This window comes from Colletes latitarsis, chromosome 12 (assembly GCF_051014445.1).
Source record: "Colletes latitarsis isolate SP2378_abdomen chromosome 12, iyColLati1, whole genome shotgun sequence".
NCBI classification, from domain to species: domain Eukaryota; kingdom Metazoa; phylum Arthropoda; class Insecta; order Hymenoptera; family Colletidae; genus Colletes; species Colletes latitarsis.
This window is the reverse complement of record NC_135145.1, coordinates 17,470,495-17,488,968: the sequence shown is the minus strand read 5'-3', so window position 1 is coordinate 17,488,968 and position 18,474 is coordinate 17,470,495. Positions and strand designations below refer to the sequence as shown.

The 18,474-nt window shown below is 29.8% G+C and overlaps 2 protein-coding genes across 5 annotated transcripts in view; both read left to right on the top strand.

The window, feature by feature from the left end:
• The window catches only part of LOC143349123 (uncharacterized), a 73,737-nt gene that overhangs the window by 34,545 nt on the left and 20,718 nt on the right, over positions 1-18,474 (top strand). The window lies entirely within an intron of this gene.
• Positions 4,564-18,474, top strand: part of Lanb2 (laminin subunit gamma-1) — a 44,961-nt gene continuing 31,050 nt past the window's right edge. Inside the window, exons 1-4 of one of the 4 annotated variants that reach the window (XM_076780086.1) lie at positions 4,564-4,732; positions 5,301-5,663; positions 9,564-9,822; positions 14,057-14,358. In XM_076780086.1, the coding sequence (XP_076636201.1) occupies positions 5,511-5,663; positions 9,564-9,822; positions 14,057-14,358 (714 nt within the window). In that variant the 5' untranslated portion in view covers positions 4,564-4,732; positions 5,301-5,510. Of the gene's footprint in view, positions 4,784-5,134; positions 5,664-9,563; positions 9,823-14,056; positions 14,359-18,474 lie in introns of those variants that run through there. The other 3 variants (XM_076780085.1, XM_076780084.1, XM_076780083.1) reach the window with 3 other exon arrangements.

The window sequence follows — 18,474 nt, the reverse complement described above, 5'->3', positions numbered from 1 at the left end:
AGCTCTACTTCAGAAAAAAGTTTCATTGAAATATATTCACTATTGCTGGAGTTATGGTCGTTTGATAATTGGACCATTTTTATGGGGGTTTTCTCACTTTACGGGGTCAAGGAACATCTTTTTCAATATTTTTAAAATTCCTGCATATACTTCGCCAAAGTGCGCCTTGTTTACCGGTTGAAACATTAAAATCCTCCAATCCGTTCAGAAGTTATGACATTTTAAAGATTCGAAAGAAATTTTCAAGTGACATTTCTGGTTTGAAATTATATTTTCGGTAAGAAACTTTTTTCTCGAAAATGGGTAGAAGTTTGAAGGTATGTCTAATGACCAAAAATTATTGTAATTGGTCCCCGCAACCTAAAATAATTTTTTTAGAACGATTTGACAATTTTTTTTTTCCGTCGAAAAATTTCACAACTCGAATTTTTTTTTAGAAAATGGGTAGGATTTCGAGGGTATGTGTAATGACCAAAAATTATTGCAATTAGTCCCCGCAACATAAAATAATTTTTCCAAAACGATTTGAAATTTTCTTTTTCCGTCGAAAAATTTCACACTTTCTCGAATTTTTTTTTTCGAAAATGCGTTGGATTTCGGGGGTATGCGTAATGACCAAAAATTATTGCAATTGACCCCCACAACATAAAATAATTTTTCCAAAACGATTTGAAATTTTTTTTTTCCGTCGAAAAATTTCACACATTCTCGAATTTTTTTCTAGAAAATGGGTAGGATTTCGAAGGTATGTGTAATGATCAAAAATAATTGTAATTGATCCCTGCAACTGAAACTAATTTTTCCAGAACGATTTGAAATTTTTGAATTTAATTGTTAATAACTTTTTAACGAAGCCTCCATCAACAAATTGGTATTCTTGATTTTCGTCTTATTTTGGTCTCTAGAATCCCCCATTAAAATTTTTCCCAGGTGTGGCCGGACACCCTGTGTAACATTATCACATGTAATAACATAAGAAAGTACTCATACAACATACTTATATTTTTATACGATTCTAAAGACAGATTCTGTACTTGTAAGATGCGATGTTACTCAAACTTTTTATTTATTGATCGAACAAGTGTAAACGCGTGGGTGGTAATGAATGACGTAATCAAAAAAGAGGTTGAAAAATAATAGTACATTGTAGTAGGAGGAAGAAGGTATCGCTTCCCGAGTAATTTCCCACTTCCGTTCTAGCGAGATACGGATCGTTGTGTACGAACACTAATAAATCTATAATTCTCAATTTCTGCTGAATCTTTCTTCTGGATACTTATTTTATTGAACTGCCGTGCAAAACAGAAAATCACGCGTTCCCCAAAAATATTTCTTCCGGACTAGAATAAAAATTGTTAGGGATACTTACACTTATGCAGACACAAACATTAAGCAAAATTGTACTTAAATCTTAATCTAATTTTACCGAATCGGAATTATTAGATACAATGTTCAGACACGCGAATAATGATTTGATTATTGTATATTATTGTTAACACTTTACCGACGGGAAATGAGTATTCTCGTTTTACGATAAATTTGTGTTTTTTTAGTAATTTCTCCGACAACGCAAGAAAAAAATTCTATTATGCACATATAGCTCCAGAAAATTTTAATAAACTATATTAAGTACAAAAATACGTATAACATTTTTAGTATAGACATGTCGAAGGAATTCTATTTCATTGAAATCATCGTGTTGGAAAGTTTTAAGAAAAATGCCCCGTCGTTAATGTGTTAATAATAATGTGTGAAATACAGGGTGTTGGGCCATCCCTGGGAAAAATTTTAATGGGGGCTTCTGGAGGCCAAAATAAGACGAAAATCAAGAATACCAATTTGTTGATGGAGGCTTCGTTAAAGAGTTATTTTCTAGAATTTTTTTCTAGAAAATGCGTAGGATTTCGGGGATAGGTCTAATAACCAAAACTGATTGTAATTGACCCTCGCAATCGAAAATAATTTTTCCAGAATTATTTGAAATTTTTTAATTTCGTCTAAAAGTTACAGTATCTACACGAATTTTTTTCTCGAAAGTGGGTAGAATTTCGAGGGTATGTCGAATGACCAAAAATTATTGTAACTGACCCCCGCAACCGAAAACAATTTTTCCAGAACAATTTGACATTTTTTGTTTTTCGTCGAAAAATTTAGGCACCTAATTAGATTTTCGGTAAGGAATTTTTTTTCTCGAAAGTGCGTAGGATTTCGGCGGTATGTGTAATGACCAAAAATGATTGTAATTAACCCCTGTAACTAAATATAATTTTTTTAGTATGATTTGAAATTTTTTAATTTCGTCTAAAAATTTCAGTATCTACTCGAATTTTTTTCTCGAAAGTGGGTAGGATTTCGGGGGAATGTCTATTCACCAAAAATTATTGTCATTGACCCACGCAACCGATAATAATTTTTCCAAAACGATCAGAAATTTTTTTTTTTTCATCGAAAAATTCAGGCCCCCAAATAGATTTTCAGTAAGGAATTTTTTTCTTGAAAATGCGTAAGATTTCGGGGGTATGTGTAATGACCAAAAACGATTGTAATTAACCCCTGTAACTAAATATAATTTTTTTAGTATGATTTGAAATTTTTTAATTTCGTCTAAAAATTTCAGTATCTACTCGAATTTTTTTCTCGAAAGTGGGTAGGATTTCAGGGATATGTGTATTCACCAAAAATGATTGTAATTAACCCCTGTAACTAAATATAATTTTTTTAGTATGATTTGATATTTTTTAATTTCGTCTAAAAATTTCAGTATCTACTCGAATTTTTTTCTCGAAAGTGGGTAGGATTTCAGGGATATGTGTATTCACCAAAAATTATTGTAATTGACCCCAGCAACCGAAAATAAGTTTTCCAGAACGACTTGAAACTTTTCAATTTCGCCGAAAAAGGCACCAAATTAGATTTTCGGTAAGAAATTTTTTTCTCGAAAGTGTATAAAATTTCGGAGGTATGTGTATTCACCAAAAATGATTGTAATTAACCCCTGTAACTAAATACAATTTTTTTAGTATGATTTGATATTTTTTAATTTCGTCTAAAAATTTCAGTATCTACTCGAATTTTTTTCTCGAAACTGAATAGGATTTCGAATATATGTGTATTCACCAAAAATGATTGTAATTAACCCCCACAACCAATAATAATTTTTCCAAAACGATTTGAAATTTTTCTTTTTCGTCGAAAAATTTAGGTCCCCAATTAGATTTTCAGTGAGGAATTTTTTTCTCGAAAATGCGTAAGATTTCGGGGATATGTGTATTCACCAAAAATGATTGTAATTAACCCCTGTAACTAGATATAATTTTTTTAGTATGATTTGAAATTTTTTAATTTCGTCTAAAAATTTCAGTATCTACTCGAATATTTTTCTCGAAACTGAATAGGATTTCGAATATATGTCTATTCACTAAAAATGCTTGCAATTGACCCGTGCAACTAAAAATAATTTTTTTAGAACGATTTGAAATGTCTCAATTTTGTCAAAAAATTTATCTATTTATTGAATTTTTTTCTCGAAACTGGTTAGGATTTCGGCGATATGTGTAATGACCAAATATGTTTGTAATTAACCCCTGTAACTAAATATAATTTTTTTAGTATGATTAGAAATTTTTTAATTTCGTCTAAAAATTTCAGTATCTACTCGAATTATTTTCTCCAAACTGAATAGGATTTCGAATATATGTCTATTCACCAAAAATAATTGTAATTGACCCCCGCAAACGAAAATAATTTTTCCAGAACGATTTGAAACTTTTTTTTTTCGTCGAAAAATTTAGGCACCAAATTAGATTTTCAGTGAGGAATTTTTTTCTCGAAAGTGCATAAGATTTCGGGGGTATGTGTAATGAGCAAAAATGATCACAATTAACCCCTTTGACTAAATATAATTTTTTTAGTATGATTTGAAATTTCTTAATTTCGTCTAAAAATTTCAGTATCTACTCGAATATTTTTCTCGAAACTGAATAGGATTTCGAATATATGTCTATTCACTAAAAATGCTTGCAATTGACCCGTGCAACTAAAAATAATTTTTTTAGAACGATTTGAAATGTCTTAATTTTGTCAAAAAATTTATCTAATTATTGAATTTTTTTCTCGAAACTGGTTAGGATTTCGGCGATATGTGTATTTACCAAAAATGATTGTAATTAACCCCTGTAACTAAATATAATTTTCTTAGTATGATTCGAAATTTTTTAATTTCGTCTAAAAATTTCAGTATCTACTCGAATTTTTTTCTCAAAACTGAATAGGATTTCGAATATATGTCTATTCACTAAAAATGCTTGCAATTGATCCCCGCAACTGAAAGTAATTTTATCCAGAACGATTTGAAATTTTTGAATTTAATTGTCAATAACTTTTTAACGAAGACTCTATGAACAAATTGGTATTCTTGATTTTCGTCTTATTTTGGCCTCTAGAATCCCCCATTAAAATTTTTCCCAGAGGTGAAATGATGGCCGAGCACCCTGTATAACCTTAGCAGTTCCGTCGCTTCTCTCAGCCTGTTCTAGGCCTGCGGCCTGCACTTTCTACCACGAGTGGCGGCGTGTTACCACCACAAGCGCCAGCCCATCGGCGCACTCGACTTTCCCCAAAGCCTCACTCGCGACCCACGACTCACGCGACTCCTCTCGTTCAGTTTCTCGGTGTACCGTCGCGCGGAGAGAGCCTTTCCTCACGATTCCCCAGTCTCGTATCGTTCGAAGAGGTTAGAACAAGAAATTTATCCGTTGATTTGAGAAATCCGTGACACTCGGTGGTAAGCATTGTTATTTGACAAATAAGTAAACGATTTTCACTGGTTGTGTATCATCTGATCGTGTTAATTGCCTGCAGAGCTTACTGTTCCCTTTGCAAGGGACGCGAGATTTTTTCGTTCATTTCCATCGCAATTCATTGTGTTTTCGCGTTTGAATTTCGTTTCGTAAATGTTCCTTCGAATTACAGTTTGTGATTTGTGCACTTTGAAGTATCGTTGATATTAGTTGTCGAGATTTTTAAGGTTCATACAAGTCCACAAACATTATTTGAAGGAACGTTATTTGTGAAATAACGTGGAAAAACTTTATTTTGAATTACGAATGAGAGTCTATGTATTTTATTTGTTATTCAAATTTCAATGCTACCACGCGTTAAGTTTTTCTTCACATCGTGCCGAATAATTTGCCTTTTCGTTGCTTTTTAATCGTACACTTTGTAAAAGAAAAAAATCGGTGTATCAAGTTTGATAAACCAAGAGTATTCCGGAGACTAATATTAAGATTAACGAACGTTAGATAGATAAGAAGGCAAGAACCGTTCGCGGAATGCAGCCTCGGCGATAAAAGTAAAAATTATTGTTGCGGATTTTCTTGTCGCTGGACCGAATCGTGGTTTACCCTAACCTTCAAAGAAACCCGAAAAAGGGGAAGTTTTCGATTACCGGTCTCCGTTGAAGCAAGTGAATTGACATTAAAACAAAGAGAAGTTGTCATCGAAATTCAAATATGACGCGAGGAAGACACAAGAGGATGTTGATACTAGTTGCTATCTCGTTAGTGGTGGTACTTGCAGATCCCGAACCTTCCGATGAACTGTATAGTCGATTTCAAAAGAATCGCGACGAAGACAAGTGTTACGATGACACCGGAAAGCCGCAGGTTCGTACTCGTTTTATTGTTGAATTTTTTGCAATATTTATAACATCATGATGTGTCATAGTCCTGAAGAAGCAAATTCTTTATCGTTAATTTTATGAAACTAGGGAATAATAGGGAATATTTTGGGTATTAATATATACAGAATGTTCGGCCACCCATGGGAAAAATTTAATGGCGGATTCTAGAGGCCAAAATAAGACGAAAATCAAGAAATTTGTTGATGGAGGCTTCGTTAAAAAGTTATTAACAATTAAATTCAAAAATTTCAAAGAATTGTGAAAAAATTATTTTCGATTTCGGGGGTTAATTGCAAGCATTTTTAGTGAATAGACATATATTCGAAATCCTATTCAGTTTCGAGAAAAAAATTCGAGTAGATACTGAAATTTTTAGACGAAATTAAAAAATTTCAAATCATACTGAAAAAATTATATTTAGTTAAAGGGGTTCATTGCAATCATTTTTGGTCATTACACATATCCCTGAAATTCTACCCACTTTCGAGAAAAAAATTCGAGTAGATACTGAATTTTTTAGACGAAATTAAAAAATTTCAAATCATACTAAAAAAATTATATTTAGTTAAGGGGGTTAATTACAATCATTTTTGGTCATTATGCATACCCCCGAAATCTTATGCACTTTCGAGAAAAAAATTCCTTACCGAATATCTAATTTGGTGCCTAAATTTTTCGGCGGAAAAAAAAAATTTCAAATCGTTTTGGAAAAATTATTTTCGATTGCGGGGGTCAATTACAATCATTTTTGATCATTACACATACCCTCGAAATCCTAACCAGTTTCGAGAAAAAAATTCAATAATTAGATAACTTTTTGACAAAATTAAGACATTTCAAATCGTTCTAAAAAAATTATTTTTAGTTGCACGGGTCAATTGCAAGCATTTTTAGTGAATAGACATATATTCGAAATCCTATTCAGTTTCGAGAAAAAAATTCGAGTAGATACTGAAATTTTTAGACGAAATTAAAAAATTTCAAATCATACTAAAAAAATTATATTTAGTTAAAGGGGTTAATTACAATCATTTTTGGTCATTACACATACCCTCGAAATCCTAACCAGTTTCGAGAAAAAAATTCAATAATTAGATAAATTTTTTGACAAAATTAAGACATTTCAAATCGTTCTAAAAAAATTATTTTTAGTTGCACGGGTCAATTGCAAGCATTTTTAGTGAATAGACATATATTCGAAATCCTATTTAGTTTGGAGAAAAAAATTCGAGTAGATACTGAAATTTTTAGACGAAATTAAAAAATTTCAAATCATACTAAAAAAATTATATTCAGTTAAAGGGGTTAATTGCGATCATTTTTGCTCATTACACATACCCCCGAAATCTTATGCACTTTCGAGAAAAAAATTCCTCACCGAAAATCTAATTTGGTGCCTAAATTCGACGAAAAAAAAAAGTTTCAAATTGTTCTGAAAAAATTATTTTCGATTGCGGGGGTCAATTACAATCATTTTTGGTCATTACACATACCCTCGAAATCCTACCCATTTTCTAGAAAAAAATTCGAGAAGGTGTGAAATTTTTCGACGAAATTAAAATATTTCATATTGTTCTGAAAAAATTATTTTCGGTTGTGGAGGTCAATTGCAAGCATTTTTAGTGAATAGACATATATTCGAAATCCTATTCAGTTTCGAGAAAAAAATTCGAGTAGATACTGAAATTTTTAGACGAAATTAAAAAATTTCAAATCATAATAAAAAAATTATATTCAGCTAAAGGGGTTAATTGCGATCATTTTTGCTCATTACACATATCCACGAAATCTTATGCTCTTTCGAGAAAAAAATTCCTTACCGAAAATATAATTTGGTGTCTAAATTTTTCGACGGAAAAAAAAAATTTCAAATCGTTTTGGAAAAATTATTTTCGATTGCGGGGGTCAATTACAATCATTTTTGGTCATTACACATACCCTCGAAATCCTACCCATTTTCTAGAAAAAAATTCGAGAAGGTGTGAAATTTTTCGACGAAATTAAAATATTTCAAATCGTTCTGAAAAAAATATTGTTATCTGTGGGAGCCAATTACAATCATTTTTGGTGAATAGACATACCCCCGAAATCTTGCGCATTTTCGAGGAAAAAAATCAGTACGAGCGGAATTTTAAACGTTAATAACTTTTTAACGATGCCTCTATTAACAAATTGGTATTCTTGATTTTCGTCTTATTTTGGCCTCTAGAAACCCCCATTACAATTTTTCCCAGAGGTGGCCGAACATCCTGTATATCATGTTTAATTTTTGTATCGATAATCGCTGGCTGATATTTCGATTTTTTTTGAAGTCTTTTACTCTCTTGTTTGAAAGTATAAATAACTACGTAAGAATACTAGAAAAATAAATATGATCAGGAATAGGCTCCTGTTTACTCTTAGTCATCGTAGTTTCGACTTTTTTTTGTAGGATATTACTACATTGGGTTATCAAAGTGAGGTTGGAATATCAAGTTTTAACGATAGGCATGAGAAGATAAAACGGACTAAGCGTTAAAGAATTTCGAAAATTAAAGCAACAAACTTCATTATTTTATAGTTAATTGCATGGCTCTGCGTGAATATTACAATCAAAATATTTTTCTATTCTTTACTTGAACTTTGCATGTAGTCAGGGGCGAATCTAGAAAGTTTGTTTTGGTGGAATGTGATACATAAAGATATATTTTTAAATCTTTTCTTGGATGATTTAAAAGTCTGTAATTTATTTATTAATATTTTTATCTCAGTCTAACATTCACATTAATTATTTATTAACCCCTTAACGTTCATGAGTCTGACTGCTTTGAAAAACGATATTTGTTTAATCCAATGGTTTAAGGGACGATAATATTTGTTTTCTTTCAAATTGTACGTTGAATGCAACATTGGAAGTAACAAAAACCGCATTTTTGGAAACAAATCCAACAAAGAAAACTGATAATTCTTGGTTAACCTGAAAAATATGACCGTTAAGAGGTTAATACTGTATACTCAATATAGAGTGTAATGTAAAATGAATTTAAAAGAGGGCGTTGATTGTCATTCCTCTGGTTTCGCCCCTGTAGTTAGTACGAATTTCAAAATTTTCTGTTAAAATTCACATTTAGATCGTACGTGCCACAGTTTTATTTATTCTACAACGAAATAATAACGAACAGTCAATGATACAGAGAAAGTACACGCTTTATATAGTTTATATTAATTAAATTCAGTTCCCAAAAATTGTGTGAAATGCAGCGCCATCTAGACGCTTTAGCCGTCCTTATAAGGATTTACTAACAAAAGTTATTCGTGGACTGCCTGAAAATGAAACTACCTGCGAATTGTCGAGCATAATACCCACTTTAAGCGTCCCTATAATAAATCTTGTAACCTCTATAAGGATACCATATACCCCTGCACATATATTTTACGATTTTAAATTTATTGTAACGGTTAATATTAAGTTCGTTAATTTGGACAAAAAAGAGATAGAATTCTCATCATGTTTTCCGTTCATAAATTTGAGCCTGTTACATATTAACACTTTGACAGGATTTATCACTATGATATTAGAAAAATGAATTTTCAAGTTAAGATTTCGAGGAGAATAAATTTGGGTGGAATTTGTGAATTTTAACAAGATTACGAAAATAAGTACCGAAACAAATTTTAGGTTATGCAGCTTACAATGGTGTGAAATCAAAATTTTAATCTTGGAGAATATTATAGTTTTCATCCGACAGCGAACGTGTTAAAGATATTATTAATGTTACTTATAAAAAAGTAATTTCAATAGATAAAATAAAGTATATCAGATCAAGGTGACTGTTTAATCTTCTCGATGAGGATTTAAAAATATTTGTAATCGGAACGTGTTCTTGAACGTGTTGTGTTATAGAGGTGCATACCACCTTTCGAGAACGCAGCTTTCAATGTGCTCATGGAAGCGACGAACACGTGTGGCCAGGATCGGCCTACAGAATTTTGTAAACAGACTGACGTACAAAAGAAGTCCTGCGAGATTTGCCGGTATGGCGACCATCCGGCCAAGTATCTTACCGATCAAGATAGCAACGACGACGCGACCTGGTGGCAGTCGGAAACGATGTTCGAGGGCATCGAATATCCAAATCAAGTTAATCTTACGCTTCCTTTAGGTATGATTATGATCGATAGTTAACACTTTGAATTAATTCTCATGTTCAGACGTGGAGGGAAATAAATTTGAATAGAGTTTTTGAATTTTAACAAGATTACGAAAATGAGTTACGAAACAAATTTTAGATTACGTAGCTTACAATGGTCTAAAATCAAAATTAATATATAGAATATAGTAAATATGAATAGAGTTTGTGAATTTTATCAAGGGTTAGGAAAATGAGTACTCAAAGAAATTTTAGGTTATGTAGCTTACAATGGTCTAAAATCAAAATTAATATGTAGAATATGATAAATATGAATAGAGTTTGTGAATTTTCACAAGGTTACGAAAATTAGTACTGAAACAAATTTTAGGTTATGTAGCTTACAATGGTCTAAAATCTCCATTAGTATATAGAATATGATAAATATGAATAGAGTTTGTGAATTTTCACAAGGTTACGAAAATTAGTACTGAAACAAATTTTAGGTTATGTAGCTTATAATGGTCTAAAATCAAAATTAACTTATAGAATATAGTAAATATGAATAGTTTGTGATTTGTAACAAGGTTACGAAAATAAGTATCGAAACAAATTTTAGGTTATGTAGTTTAAAATGGTCTAAAATCAAAATTAATATGTAGAATATAATAAATATGAATAGAGTTTGTGAATTTTAACAAGGTTACGAAAATGAGTGCCGAAACAAATTTTAGGTTATGTAGCTTACAATGGTCTGAAATCAAAATTAATATATAGAATATAGTAAATATAAATAGAGTTTGTGAATTTTAACAAGGTTACGAAAATAAGTATCGAAACAAATTTTAGGTTATGTAGTTTAAAATGGTCTAAAATCAAAATTAATATGTAGAATATAATAAATATGAATAGAGTTTGTGAATTTTAACAAGGTTACGAAAATGAGTGCCGAAACAAATTTTAGGTTATGTAGCTTACAATGGTCTAAAATCAAAATTAATATATATGAATAGTATATTAATATATGGAATATAATAAATTTGGATAAAATTTATGAATTTTAACAAGGTTACGAAAACAAGTATCGAAACAAATTTTAGGTTATGTAGCTTACAATGGTCTAAATTCAAAAGTAATATATAGAATATAATAAATATGAGTAGAGTTTGTGAATTTTAACAAGGTTATGAAAACAAGTACCGAAACAAATTTTAGGTTATGTGGCTTACAATGGTCTAAAATCAAAATTATTATATATGAATAGTATATTAATATATGGAATGTAATAAATTTGGATAGAATCTATGAATTTTAACAAAGTTACGAAAACAAGTACCGAAACAAATTTTAGGTTATGTAGCTTACAATGGTCTAAAATCAAAAGTAATATATAGAATATAATAAATATGAGTAGAGTTTGTGAATTTTAACAAGGTTACGGAAATGAGTACTGAAACAAATTTTAGGTTATGTAGCTTACAATGGTCTAAAATCAAAATTAATACAATGAATAGTACATTAATATATAGAATATAGTAAATATGAATAGTTTGTGAATTTTAACAAGGTTACGAAAATGAGTATTGAAACTAATTTTAGGTTATGTAGCTTACAATGGTCTGAAATCAAAATTAATATATAGAATATAGTAAATATAAATAGAGTTTGTGAATTTTAACAAGGTTACGAAAATAAGTATCGAAACAAATTTTAGGTTATGTAGTTTAAAATGGTCTAAAATCAAAATTAATATGTAGAATATAATAAATATGAATAGAGTTTGTGAATTTTAACAAGGTTACGAAAATGAGTGCCGAAACAAATTTTAGGTTATGTAGCTTACAATGGTCTAAAATCAAAATTAATATATATGAATAGTATATTAATATATGGAATATAATAAATTTGGATAAAATTTATGAATTTTAACAAGGTTACGAAAACAAGTATCGAAACAAATTTTAGGTTATGTAGCTTACAATGGTCTAAATTCAAAAGTAATATATAGAATATAATAAATATGAGTAGAGTTTGTGAATTTTAACAAGGTTATGAAAACAAGTACCGAAACAAATTTTAGGTTATGTGGCTTACAATGGTCTAAAATCAAAATTATTATATATGAATAGTATATTAATATATGGAATGTAATAAATTTGGATAGAATCTATGAATTTTAACAAAGTTACGAAAACAAGTACCGAAACAAATTTTAGGTTATGTAGCTTACAATGGTCTAAAATCAAAAGTAATATATAGAATATAATAAATATGAGTAGAGTTTGTGAATTTTAACAAGGTTACGGAAATGAGTACTGAAACAAATTTTAGGTTATGTAGCTTACAATGGTCTAAAATCAAAATTAATACAATGAATAGTACATTAATATATAGAATATAGTAAATATGAATAGTTTGTGAATTTTAACAAGGTTACGAAAATGAGTATTGAAACTAATTTTAGGTTATGTAGATTACAATGGTCGAAAATCAAAATTAATATATATGAATAGTATATTAATATAGCAATGAACGTGTTAAATGAGAAAATAAAAATTTATTGATTTTTCACCGAAACACTAAAAAGAAATATAAATTATTTCTGACCGTTCAATGTTATTTTATTTTGCACGAAGCATAAAAAATAAATGAATAAGTTCAAACCGCCATATTGAAATCGATGAAATACCAAATATTAGGACGTACGATAAAATTGTTATAAACTTTAAATAAAAATATAAGATCAGAAATTATTTTTCTGTCCCTGAGTGTCAACAATTTTGAAATATTTAATATGGCGTCGTAATTATAATAGATGCAGTTCTGTATAAACAGATGCGGTTCGTACGGACAATGCGTTTTATTATTATGTTTAGGTGACACCGATCGCGTTCTTCGTAGAATTAGAATAGATAAACTCGTGGAATCTCATAATCGTAGATAGAAAAAACGAATGGTTCATTCATCGGTAGCCGCGATGAACTTTTAACACGTCCCCGATGTTTGTCTCTTTCTCCCACGGCATCTCGTCTTCTTTTTCCATTTTACATCCTTATCTATCAGGATGTGTGCGCGATGAGATAATTCTCGGAACGCGAACGATGAAGACAGACAAGCGAGGCACGGAGTTCGAGCGTGAATATTTTATTTTTCAACCGTGGAGCTTTTCTGTTTAAACGTTACTTATCGATCGATTTAAAAATTTCCTTCGATTTTTATCTACCGTTAATTAAATTTGTCATTCGAAATTACAAATTAAACTTGCAATTGTACAAGTTTAATCGTAATATAGAGAAATCGTTTCCTACTTGCAAATAATTTCTATCTATTACAATTGAATTATTTATTCGAGAATACTGTGTAATTGTACAAGTTAAATTGTAATATAGTCGTTCTCTACGCACAAATAACATTTTACTAGCGCGACGAACTTAACCTTTGTTCTGGGAATGCGAACGTTGCATCTTTGGAATCCGCTAATAGCGTGTGCCGTTAGAAAATAATCTGAACTCTGCCTCGGTACTACGAACGCCTTTGCATATTAAATTCCGTTAGGATCGTTGTCAGATCCTTAAGAGTAATATTTCCTATTACGAAACAACCAATAGTAGATCTTTTTTAAAAGTGGGAAGTGTGTAGAATCTCCGTCTGCGCGCCACATGTTCATTCACGAAAGAATCAGCCACTTACACCCCGCTGGCTTCACAGTCGAGAATTGCAATGGCGTAGAACCCATTACTTTCCGTTCGATATTTATTAAATTCTTCATATTCACGAACTCTACGATCATATTAAGAAATAAATATGAATAAACTTAAACTGTGCGAAGCAAATAATTTATAATTTCTCTTTGTTTCTCGTTCAAACGGATATTGTAGGGAAACATCAGTGGCGTGGAATTCGTTTTTTCTCAGTAATTTTGATATTCCTTACTATGTACAATTTAAAGCAATTCATTTGCAACTATATTTTTAATGCGATATGAATATCGACTTTAACGTGGTAAATACAGTCGAACTTGGTTATAATGACAATGGATGAGATCGTAATCGTATAATAAATGTATTATTTTCTTTCTATGATATTTATTTTGTTTCTGAAATGGATTTTTAGTCACAGAGTTATTGAAATTTTTTTAAAAATATTTAACTGATTACTGATACAATGAATTTTGTAGATTCTTTGGTTGCTTGTTATGACAGAGTTAGACTGTGTTTTAATTGATATCTCCTGGTTTCACTTCTCTTTTAAACGAAAATGATTGTAGACAAGACATTCGATATAACGTACGTTCGAGTGCTTTTCGAGTCGCCACGTCCGGAAAGCTGGGGCATCTACAAGAGGAGGAACGAGGAGTCACCATGGGAGCCTTATCAGTTTTATTCCGCGACTTGCAGAGATAATTATGGCTTACCGGATTCGAAGGAGACTGTGGAAGGGGACGACACGAGGGTGCTGTGTACCTCGGAATATTCCGATATATCACCCTTGACAAAGGGCACCGTCGCATATTCGACTCTGGAAGGTCGACCTTCGGCTTACTACTTCGAAACTAATACGGCGTTGCAGGTATGAACCCAATTCTTTCGCCATTGACTACGACTAAATGGAAAAAGCTGAAATTTCGGTGTACAAAATCGGTTCGGTACTGATATTTTTTATTTAATTATATACGATCAAGTACAGTAAAATTATTCTTAAATACCATATTCGATAAAAAATCTATTTTAATTTTATATTTTATACCAATCATTAATAATTATAAAATTAAATGTAGTAAATTTTATCCTATTAACAAAATAATATTTGGATTATTTATTAATTCATTTATTTTATTAACACGATTAGGAAGTTAATTAATTGAATATCCTTATACAGGGTGTTCGACCAACCTTGGGAAAAATTGTAATGGGGGATTCTAGAGGCCAAAATAAGACGAAAATCAAGAATATATATTTGTTGACTGAGGCTTCGTTAAAAAGTTATTAAAAAATTAAATTAAAAAATTTCTAAATCCTAGCCATTTTCGAGAAAAAAATTCTTTTCCAAAAGTATAATGTGAGGTTAGAAATGTTGCCCCGAAATTTCATGCGAATCTTTAAAATATCATAATTTCTGAACGGATTGGAGGATTTTAATGTTTCGAAATGCAAATAACGTGTATCTTAGTGAAGAATATGTAGGAATTCTAACAATATTGAAAAAGTTGTTCCTTGACCTCGTAAAGTTAAAAAAACCCCATGAAAATGGTCCAATTTTCAAACAGCCATAACTCCTGCAATAGTGAATATATTTCAATGACACTTTTTTCTGAAGTAGAGCTCATGGGTACCTACAAAAAAGTATTAGACAACTTTTCGATAGGCCGTCAAACAAAATTACTAAAAATGAAAAATGAATTTTTAAGAAAAATCGACAGGAGGGTAGGTTCCTAAATTTTTCGGTGAAATTGAAACGTTTCAAATTATTATGGAAAAATTATTTTTGGCTGCGAAGGCCAAATACAATCATTTTTGGTTAATATACATACCTCCGAAATCCTACTCATTTTCGAGAAAAAAATTCAGGTAGGTGTTGAAATTTTTCGGCGAAAAAAAAATTGTCAAATCGTTCTAAAAAAATTATTTTAGGTTGTGGAGGTCAATTACAATCATTTTTGGTGAATATACATACCTCTGAAATCCTAGCCATTTTCGAGAAAAAAATTCTTTTCCAAAAATATAATGTAAGGTTAGAAATGTTGCCCCGAAATTTCATGCGTATCTTTAAAATATCATAACTTCTGAACGGATTGAAGGATTTTAATGTTTCGAAATTCAAATAACGCGTATTTTAGCGAAGAATATGTAGAAATTTTAAGAATATTGAAAAAGTCGTTCCTTGATCCTGTAAAGTCCGAAAAGCCCTAGAAAAATGGTCCAATTTTCAAACGACCATAACTCTTGCAATAGTGAATATATTTCAATGACACTTTTTTCTGAAGTAGAGCTCATGGGTACCTACAAAAAAGTATTAGACAACTTTTCGATAGGGCGTCAAATAAAATTACTAAAAATGAAAAATGAATTTTTAAGAAAAATCGACAGGGGATAGGTGCCCAAAAAAAATTTCCAATCGTTCTGGAAAAATTATTTTCGGTTGCAAGGGTCGGTTACAATTATTTTTGGTTATTACACATACCCCCGAAATTCTACCCATTTTCGAGAAAAAAATTCCTTACCGAAAATATAATTTCAAACCAGAAATGTCATTCGAAAATTTCTTTCGAATCTTTAAAACGTCATAACTTCTGAACGGATGGGAGGATTTTAATGTTTCAAGCGGTAAACAACGCGCATTTTGGCGAAGAATGTGTAGGAATTCTAACAATATTGAAAAAGTTGTTCCTTGACTCCGTAAAGTGAGAAAACCCCATAAAAATGGTCCAATTTTCAAACGACCATAACTCCTGCAATAGTGAATATATTTCAATGAAACTTTTTTTTGAAGTAGAGCGCATGGGTACCTGCAAAACAGTATTAGACAACTTTTCTGTAGGCCGTTAAACAAAATTACTAAAAATAAAAGAAGAATTTTTTAAAAAAATCGACAGGGGGTAGGTGCCTAAAAAATTTCAAATCGTTCTGGAAAAATTATTTTCGGTTGCATGGGTCGATTATAATCATTTTTGGTCATTAGACATATCCTCGAATTCCTACGCATTTTCCGAGAAAAAAATTCATTATAGGCGGAACTCTAAACGTTAGTAACTTCTTAATGGAGCCTCCATCAACAAATTGGTATTCTTGATTTTCGTCTTATTTTGGCCTCTAGAATTTCCCATTAAAATTTTTCCCAGGGTTGGTCGAACATCTTGGACATTATTTCGGATATTTCAAGTAAAATACTTTTTGGATAATTTATGTTTGTTGAATAAGTGTAATATATTTTGGTTTTGGTTATTCAACCTCGTACTCTGGACCTAATATTTTCTATTATTTTTGCGGACCCTCTGCAAAATATAAATTGACTTATAATTTTACAATTTAAACAATTTTTATCATAGTTCATTAAACAAAACATAATCTTATGTTTCAATTTTTAATGAAATTTGTTTTTATTAAAACGAAACATATTCGTATGGTTCAAGTTTTAACCAAATTCATTTTTATTAAAACAAAACATATTCTCTTGGTTCAATTTTGAATGAAATTTGTTTTTATTAAAACAAAATATATTCTCATGGTTCAATTTTTAACGAAATTCATTCTTATTAAAACGAAACATATTCTCATGATTCAATTTTTAATGAAATTTGTTTTTATTAAAACGGAACATATTCTTATGGTTCAATTTTTAACGAAATTTGTTTTTATTAAAAAAAAAAAAACATTCTCATGGTTCAATTTTTCATGAAATTTGTTTTTATTAAAAAAAAATATATTCTTATAGTTGAATTTTTAATGAAATTTGTTTTTATTAAAACAAAACATATTCTTATGGTTCAATTTTTAACGAATTTTGTTTTTCTTAAAACATAACATTATGTTTTAAACAGTAAATTGTACGAGTGTATTCGTGCAAATGTAAGAAACATAAAGTCTTTTTAATCTATTATTGATTGGTATTTTTACCACTAATAAGTATGTATATCTTTACGATAGTAGATGAAGATTTTTAACTTTATGACTCCAACTTTCATCACTATATTGCATACATTTTTTTTATTTGCATCGTGCAGTTTTATCGCATGGTTTGAATATTAAAAAAAAAAAATAGAATTTAGTACATTTAACATAAGTTTTAATTTTCTGAAAATTAATCAACCATCCATATGCATTCATCGAAACTGATATGTTGTTAAAACTTCTCAACCCTTGCTTGCTGAAAAAAATTTTCTTTATCGTAACTTATTTACTTAATTAATTAACTACAATAACTGAATTACGTTTTCAATCTAAATGAAACTGTGACTCTTAACTATATGTTTGAATAGTTTACCTAATCTAAAAATGGTACCTTGAATTCAAAAATTCCATATTTTATTTTAAAGAAAACTTAAATAAAAATTTAATATACAAAATTAATGGACACATGTATTCGAACAAACAGTTTTAAACAAAATATTGTTTTTAATCGCATTCTCAATTATTATTATAAAACTATATTTTTTGCTACAATTTATTAAAATTATTTAGTGTTAGTTAAATAACAATTCGAAATATCACAATAATAAACGCTTTTTAATATCAATTAATAATTTTCGAAAAAATTTTTTAACATTTTATTCGTGAATTAAAACGACTTACATTTGAATTACATTTGAATAAACAGATTCCTCGATATTAAAATGGTGTTACTTGCATTTTCAATTATTATTATAAAACTATATTTCTTGCTAAAAATCAAAATTATTTAGTGTCAGTTAAACAACAATTCGAAGTATCAGAATAATAAACGCTTTTTAATATTGATTAATAATTTTCAAAGAAATTTTTTAACATTTTATTCGTCGATTAAAACGACTTACATTTGAATAACATTTGAATAAACAGATTCCTCGATATTAAAATGGTATTACTCGTATTCTTAATTCTTATTATAAAACTATATTTCTTGCTAAAATTTATTAAAATTATTTAGTGTCAATTACACAACAATTCGAAATATCAAAATATAAACGCTTTTTAACACTAGATTTACGGG